The sequence below is a fragment of the Zonotrichia albicollis genome, chromosome 3, assembly GCF_047830755.1.
Source record: "Zonotrichia albicollis isolate bZonAlb1 chromosome 3, bZonAlb1.hap1, whole genome shotgun sequence".
In the NCBI taxonomy this organism is placed as follows: Eukaryota; Metazoa; Chordata; class Aves; order Passeriformes; family Passerellidae; genus Zonotrichia; species Zonotrichia albicollis.
In genome coordinates this window covers 98,743,060-98,751,328 of record NC_133821.1, presented here as the reverse complement: position 1 = coordinate 98,751,328, position 8,269 = coordinate 98,743,060, and the positions used below count along the sequence as shown (strand labels likewise).

General features: G+C 41.6%; 1 protein-coding gene across 1 annotated transcript; it reads left to right on the top strand.

Annotated features, from left to right (window-relative positions):
* Window positions 1-518: 518 nt before the first annotated feature.
* LOC102070292 (glutathione S-transferase) lies at window positions 519-6,629 on the top strand. Its single transcript, XM_074538185.1, has 7 exons — window positions 519-674; window positions 1,660-1,773; window positions 2,433-2,484; window positions 4,209-4,341; window positions 5,180-5,321; window positions 5,983-6,114; window positions 6,432-6,629. The coding sequence occupies exons 2-7, from the start codon at window positions 1,687-1,689 to the stop codon at window positions 6,552-6,554; spliced, it is 669 nt and encodes a 222-aa protein (XP_074394286.1). The 5' UTR covers window positions 519-674; window positions 1,660-1,686; the 3' UTR covers window positions 6,555-6,629.
* Window positions 6,630-8,269: the final 1,640 nt, after the last annotated feature.

The window sequence follows — 8,269 nt, the reverse complement described above, 5'->3', positions numbered from 1 at the left end:
GTCCAAAGAACACAGTCAGGACTGCGGAGTGCAGTTTGCCTTCTGATGCCACACTTCATTTACTGTCTCTTTCAGCTGTCTTTGGTGTGTTTTTTCACTGAGTCAAATTCAGGAAATATTAAAAAAACAAACCAACCCAGATGTCCAGAGAGGATTCAACAGAAGTCAACTGAAGGAATATGCACTAAGCAAGGCATAGAAGCTTGTGAAAGATTCGAGCTGAATTAGTTGATGTGATTTATGTAAAACGGCAACGTGTAAAAAGTAAAAAAAAAACCAAAACAAATAAAAACCCCCCTAGAATAAAAGTGAGATTGCCATAGCAGTATTCTTTTAATCTGAGTGAGCTTTTCAGCTGTTATAATTATTTTTAGCCAGCGTGGTAACAAGCAATAAAAATAGGAGGCATATAACCATTTTGTGCTAGCACACGTTTCCAAAGATCATAACCTCTGATTTATTTTACATTTCTACATAGTCAGCATTAGTCAGGAATTTATTTTCTGTAGGTCGGAAGTAGCTAAACAGAGATAATGGGTTTTGTTTGCTCAAGAGAGAGAAGTTTCCAGTTTGCAGAGAGCTGTTTGGAACACTCAGTGTAGGAGGGGCTCCAGAGTTATGTAATCTTAAGGCAGAACTGCTGTAAGTTTAGAGTGCGTCACACTGTGCAAAAGGTAAGATTTTTACTTTAGTTTTCCCTAAAATGCAGGGACTTGCACATGAAACTCAGTCATTAAATGGGTTTTATAGAATAAATGTGTGTATGTATTTTCTGTAGTAATATAGATATGTGTACAAAATGTTAATTCTCAATCAGCTGCTTTTAAGGTGTAGAGAATTAAGAAGTGCAGATAACAAAAGTGGGGAGTGTTTCACTGCCTCCTTCCTACTCCAGAGAAGCTGACATGTTATTTACTAGGGGAATATGGGAGTGGTATGGCCTTTTTCCTTTTGCTGCTGTTAAAACTTCAACTTTCTTGCTGACAGGGTGTCACGGTTCTGAGTGGGGTGGGTGACAGTCTGCCTAGAAACTGTTGTTGCTTTAAGTGTCTGCCTAGAAGCTGTTGTTGCTCAAAATTCCAGCAGAGTTGGAACTGGACCAAGCAGGCATTGCCCTGAGGCTGTGCCTGTTGTAAAGGCAAATCTGATGTTACCAGAGGCAAAATTAATTTTCAATTTTTAGAGGTTTGTGTAAAGACATTTCAGAAGCATGGAGTGTTGTAAAATGGATTGACTGATGGAAAGAATTCCTTCCTGGCTGGTTATAATGGAGCATAAATGGCTGCTGGAGAAAGCAGAGCAATTGCTGAGTTTATAGCATGTATCTGATTAAACAGTAACTGTATTCTGAGATAATGACAAAATACACAAAGAGTACAGGCAGCTTTCTGGTCAGAACAAAACGCATTGTACGCAAAGATTAAAATACTTTAAAATCCTTGTTCTCTCTCTGGGCCAATTCTAAGTACAGAATTCTGCTTAAATATTCTGCATGTGTAAGTAATATTTGAAGGCAGAATGATACATGGCAGTCTCTCAATATAATCTTTTACCTCTGCTGTTAATTAAAGTCTTGGACAATAAATCAGTGATTCCAAACAAGACAATTTGAGAGCCAGTTAGAGACTCAAAACTGCAACCCTGCTTTCTTCATTGCAGATACCAGGGAATCAGGCAGGTGGAAACATGTCTGGAAAACCCAAGCTGCACTACTTCAATGGACGTGGTCGCATGGAAACAATTCGGTGGCTCCTGGCAGTAGCTGGGGTTGAGGTTTGCTTCTGGTCTTTTGTACTGCGATCCTGTGACAAATATGTGCTTCTACTGTTCCTTCTGAAAAGTGTGACTGAGCAGCAGTTTCAAGCTGTGCCTTCAGTGCATTGCTCAGCAGGCCAACAGGGACTACGAGCTTGCCCTAAGCAGGGGGCAAGTTCCTGTCTCACTTGCATGCATCGTGTGCAAAGCCTGCAGGTAGCACCAGAAATGCTCCTCCCCTGTAGCTAGAGAGAGAAGAAATTTAGAACCCCAGCAGCAGAACCTGGCTTCCTAATCTTCTGATTACAGAGGTCAAGCACCTGCAATTCTGAGTACCTTCAGTTAAATTCCAATGTCCAAAACAGCAAGAGATTATTATTGCTGCCTGGATGTAGTTTGCCATTGAACGTACTGGATATTGTAAATCATAAAGTAAATTTTTTACCTCTGACAGATTCTGATACTCAACCCGAGATGGTGTATGAGAATCTGCGTGTTTCAAGATCCAGGGGCTTCTGTCACAGTTATGGCCAATGTGCCTGACAGCTTTCAAATATTGTTTATGTTTTAAAAATATCAAGTTGCCCCAAACACATCTCTTTAGGTCTTCTTTACCTAAAGGTAGCGAGGCTAAATCATGGAATGACAATAGAACTTTTCTTTTCTCCTTCCTGCAGTTTGAAGAATCTTACCTGGAAAAAAAGGAGGATCTGACAAAGTTACAGAAGGGTAAGTTTCCTTCACTTTTACATAACAACAGCAGCAATAGTAAAAATAGGAAGAATCAGAATTAAAATTAGAATTACAGTTACTTGTCTGAGAACATTTAAGAATTCTGAAGTCTAAGTGCCTTAAAAAGAAAGTCTCTTAACTGGATTTTGTACATGAGCTCTCAGAGGTGCAGAGAGAGATCCTGCAGTTTGATAGCTGATATCATCCACCCAGCTAATTCAACCTCCACTGAATCCCAGAAGGGCTGAGGTCAGAAGGGACCTCTCAAGATTATCTACTCCACCTCCCCCACTTTAAGCAAGGCCCCCTCCAGCCAGCTACCCAGGACCATGTCCAGCTGGGTTTTGAGTATCTCCAAGGATGGAGAATGTACAGCTTCTCTGGACAATCCACACAGTCAAGGAGCCTTTCTTGAAGTTCAGATGGTTGACTCTCCTTTGCTTCAGTTTGTGTCCATTGCCTTCCATCCTATGGCCATAGAGACCTTTGTCTTCAGATCATCTTGAAAGTCATTGGCACCTTAGGTTGCCTACAAATTGTTGCTTTATAATCCCTATGAAAACAGAGTTCCAGATTTCCGAGTTTACCTGTTCCTCTGCTGCATTCCTGCCTCCCAAGGCAACAACCCACCATACTGCTTCAGCTTCTGTCTTCCTGAACATGATAATCATGTTTCCTCCAAACCAAATTGCATGTCTGTGCTCTTCACCTGGCCTGTGAAAAGCAACCTAAGCTTGGATTATCATTTGCAGTCCCGCTGTCCTGTAGGAATAATGACTTGGGCCCTATGTAACTGGCTGCCTTTCAAAAAGTATTTTGGGACACAAGCATAAAGCTAAAAAAAATGAACACTTACAAAAGCAACATATCTGATCATTCCCTAAGCAAAAAACTCTTGCTGACTCTCTGATCTGATACCTCTCTTTCTGGAGGTATTTCTTCTTGCTAGGACAAGGCCTCTGCATACTAGCAGAAGAATTGCATGGCTCCAGCCTCACTCCAAGTGATATTTGGGTCTTGCAGGAATCACATGGAACACATTTGTTGGTCTCACTTCATGCTTGTATAGATGGGATGCCATTTATAAAGTCAATAAAGTTGTCACAAAGATATTCTATGCTTTTCTATTCACTATTATTTATATATTCATTAGTTTTCACATTATAAGTCAGCCAGTGATTAGAAAGTCCAGATGTATTTAGCAAAACATGACAGAAATGGACTGGACCAGGTTTTTCAGTCCTCCTCATCTCTGTGAACGTCCATGAAAATCACCTGTGTTTGAGCCATGCAGTGCATGTATTTTTCAATGTGTGACAGCTGCCAGATCTGCATTTGACTGTTTCCTCAATCTGAAATTCCCACAACATCACTGCTATAGTATTAAGTTATTAACATGTCACTGCTGCATGGTGAGCATTTTCCACACTTTCCTGTAAGAATGGGAAAGGTTGCTACCAAAAGTGTTGTCAAGCATTGGAACAGGCTGCCCAAGGAAGTGGTTGAGTCTCTGCGTGTACATGTGCACTTGGGGAGAGGGTTTAGTGGTGGAATTAGGCATTGCTGGTTTTACAATTGGATTTGATGATCTTGGGATCTTTTATCCAGCCAGATTGATTCCGATTCTAAATAAAAAGGAATACGTGTGGTTTCTTTGCCTAACACATGTGGGTGGTTCTCACTGAAGGACTGAACTTCTTGTGTTTTTCTGTTTGGCCTAGATGGATCCCTGCTCTTTCAGCAAGTGCCAATGGTAGAGATCGATGGGATGAAGCTGGTGCAGACCAGAGCCATTGCCAACTACATATCAACCAAGTACAACCTCTACGGGAAGGACATGAAGGAGAGAGCCCTGTACTGTAACAGTACCACCTTTGCTTGTTAGACCCCAGCTCACCCTGTAGTTCAGGGAAACACAAGGGTATCCAGCTCCCAGCTTGATTCAGTGGGAGAGGGCAGCAGTGCACAAGACCACTGTGACTGCAGCTGATGTCTACAGCAGAGAGAGGCAGCTGGATTCCATAGGGCAAGCGAGCCCAGGAATCATCAGTCAGAGGTCCATGCACTTATCAGAAGAAAGCAGTCGGGGGGGCAGACTGTCCCCCTGAGGCTGCATTTCATTTTCTCCTGCAGTTGTCAGCAGCATCATTTTACCCTCCTCACACTCAGGGCAATGTCTTTTAAGGGAAGAAAAACCCTTCTCTCTCTAATAACCAGGAATGAGTAGAGATTTAATTACAGGTTATTAAAGGAGACGACTCCTGGGGCTCATGTTTTCACCTGAGGTATTACTGAATGGTTGAAATTAATAAGCCCTGGTAAACACATGTGTCACAATATTTGCTAGAAATGGTAGGGACCTGCTGTAAAACTTGGAGTTTTGAAACGAGTCTGGATGGCACACATGACAATTCTGTAGTCAGGTTCACAAACCCATATTCCAGACAGGAATCAGTCCCAGTAAGAAGTGGGAGTCCTACAGTCTTTAGATTTCCCTAGGAATTTTGCATTTGTCTTTGGCTCAAGCTCCCTCCTTGCCTGGCCCCAGTGGAACTGCATTTGCCAGGGTGTGTGTGTGTGTGTGGGATAGAAGGGGCAGGGATTTCCCAACATCTCAGTGAGCTTGTGCCTGGGATTATTGTGCTGTTCAGACCTACTGTGTGACTCGACCAAGTGGATCTTTTCCTTTCAGAATTGATATGTACGTGGAAGGAATGTTTGATCTAAATGACTTACTCATGACATATGAAATCCAACCAGCAGACAAAAAGGAGCAGCATTTTGCGAATATGATGGACAAGACTGAAAACAGATACTTCCCAGTATTTGAGAAGGTTTGTGGCAAAGAGCTTGTAGCTCAATTGATGCTGTTACCTTGAACCTCCATCCTGGAAGCACACTGGTTTAATGGAGGAAAACAGAAGAGAAGCTACCCCTGAAAAATCAATGCTCTGGTTTTTAGTGGTGCTGGGATTAAGGTGGAGACAGGAAACTACAGAGGGGACAGAAGGCACTTCCAATCTGGGAGGGATGTACAGCTGCAAAAACCCAGCACACACAGAGCTCCCCAAATGTCCATGTTTCAATGTGTGTATTGTTTCAGACAAGAGACTCTACAGCTCCAGCTTTGATAGCAAGTCTCCTCCTGAAGTGCGAACGGCCCTGTACCATACATATACTGTGTAAAAGCATTGCAGTTCCTCCTGTATCTCATACAACTGAGCCTTCAGTGCAGCTACAGCAGGCAAGGCAAGATGAACCCAAGTGAGCTGCCAGACAGGAATGTAGAAGTGAAAGAGCTGATAGATGATGCCTGGGATGGCAGTGCCTTCAGATCATTGTTTGTACTGCAGGTGTTTGAACTGCATTTCCTTCTTTCACTGACAACTCTGTGCAATCTGTGACCCTGCTTTGAAGATATCACCTTATTTATGAGAAAACAACTGATAAAAGAGAGAGAAGAGACATGATCTGCTTCTGTTTCTCTGTTTTTAGGTTTTGAAAGACCATGGAAAAGACTTTCTGGTTGGCAACCAGCTGACCAGGGCAGATGTTCAATTACTTGAAATCATTTTGATGGTGGAGGAGTGGAAGCCTGATATCTTTGCCAAATTTCCTCTCTTGCAGGTAAATGAATGGGCAGTTTGAATGGAGAATGAATTGTAAAGAGCACTGATTATAAGTGGCTGGGAAATACGTGGGAGTGAGAGGGTCAGAAGTTACATGCAAAATAATAAAATATCCTAAAAACTTTTAGCTAGCCCCACATCCTCATTGTTATTGCCACATTCTGTCACTACAACCCCAAAAGCATAAGAGGACAAGTGTATAGTTTCTTCTGCAGCATCAAGCTGTGATGTGTCTTTCAGAACATGGACAACATTGAAATGTCTGACAGTTGGAATGATTCTTAAGCACTGTGCTGTTTTGGTTTTGTTTTTTAGAGTTTCAAAGCAAGACTAAGCAACATCCCCACAATAAAGAAATTCCTGCAGCCTGGCAGCCAGAGGAAACCACCATCAGATGACGATGTTGTAGACAAAGTGATGAAAATTTTCTACTCCTGAGCAGCACCCTAAAGCCACAGAAACTCTGTTTCATTGTATTTGCAGATAGTAGGAAGGTGAAATTAATGAAAATAATGGAAATGTCAAATTAATGGAATGAGTGAAAAAATGTTTTTGATCTTTCCTGTGCAACAGGGCTGGTTTTAGCCTACTGCAGACACTTCAGTGTTAAACTACATGAGTGTACCAGCAAAGGAAACAGTTCACTAAATAGGGGGTATATTGGACAACACAGAATGCCTTAGATAACTAAAAAGCTACCTGAAATAAATTCTTGCTGTTGATACTCAAAACCCGGCTGTTCATTGATTTCTTGCTGCTGCTTCTATGCCTTAGATCTGTCTGGTTTTGTTTTTCGGCCATTCTCAAGAAATGTTGGAAAAATAGGAAAGATTATCCCAAGTAGTAGGCCATGTTTTTTTGTTTTTGTGGGTGGTTTTTTTTTTTTTTTTTGTTTTGTTTTTTTCCCTCGGAAATTCATAGAAAAGCCTGCATGTTCTGGCTAGATGAGGTTGAATGTTTGGATTCTGCTTTCCTCTGAGCTTAACTTGGAATATCCTTGGACCAGAGCTCCTAGTGTGCCTCTGCTTTGCCACTAGTTACTTGAAGTCTTGTAATGCAGCTTCACCCATGTTTCCTTTATCAGAAGGTCTGTTGCAGCAGCTAAAAGCCCTTTGCAGACTCTGAGAAACAAATGCTGGTCAGCAGGTTAAAACTTGTTAAGGAAGGATTCAGGATGGTGTCAGGTCTCAGTGAGACCCTGGAATGCAGGAATCCATATTGACTTATGTCATTGTATATTAAACCAAGTTTAATGCAAGTTGTACTGGAGTTGTTCATTTTAACTATTTAAATCAAGCTCCACTACTGAGGTTAGGAAGACTTTTGATAAGCTTGTTGCACTTTGATAAATATGTGCATTTATGTAGTGAAATCTGTTCCTGCCCAGGGCAGGACGGTTGGAACTAGACGATCTTTAAGGTCCCTTCTATCCCAAACTATTCTATGATTCTGTAATACTACTTAAACATCAAATAAACCAAGTTTGTAAATGTAAGAGTCAGTGCCCTAAATCCAGCTACCACTAGAGCACTGACAGTTTTCAGCTGGGCAAAATCAGGGCTATGTAGGTTATGGTAAAGCCAACAGCTTCTTCATAAGAAATGTCATGCTACTGGAACCAGTTTTTTTCATTTAAAAAGAAAATAAACCCATGTTTTTCATCAGCAGAAAAGCATGCTGAAAGATGCAGAGAGTTGTTGCTGGAGCTGTTTCTCTCCTGCTTCACAGGAACATTTGGGCAACACTTGCAGCTAGTGTCCAGGAAGGATCTGAGGGAGAAAACCCCTCCTACTGTAACAAACCAATTCTTTTGTGTGACACTCTGCAATTCATACATCCTCCCTGTGTAACATAAGTGAATATTCCTGCTCACTGCTATCTTCAGGGTAATTCAGCCAAATTTTGCATATGTATGTTGGCCTTGACTGCAGTTACTGCCTACATCAATATTAACCACGTAGATTAGATACACAGGATGGTGCAAGGAGGATTATTCTGTACTAACTTTCTCAGATCAATACAATGCTATAATGTAAGCACTCGGGAGTGCAGAGGGCAGTTTGCCATCTGATACCACACTTCATTCACTGTCTCACACAGTTCTCTTTGGTGTTGATGCATATTTCTACTGAGTCAAAGTGAAGGTAACATTT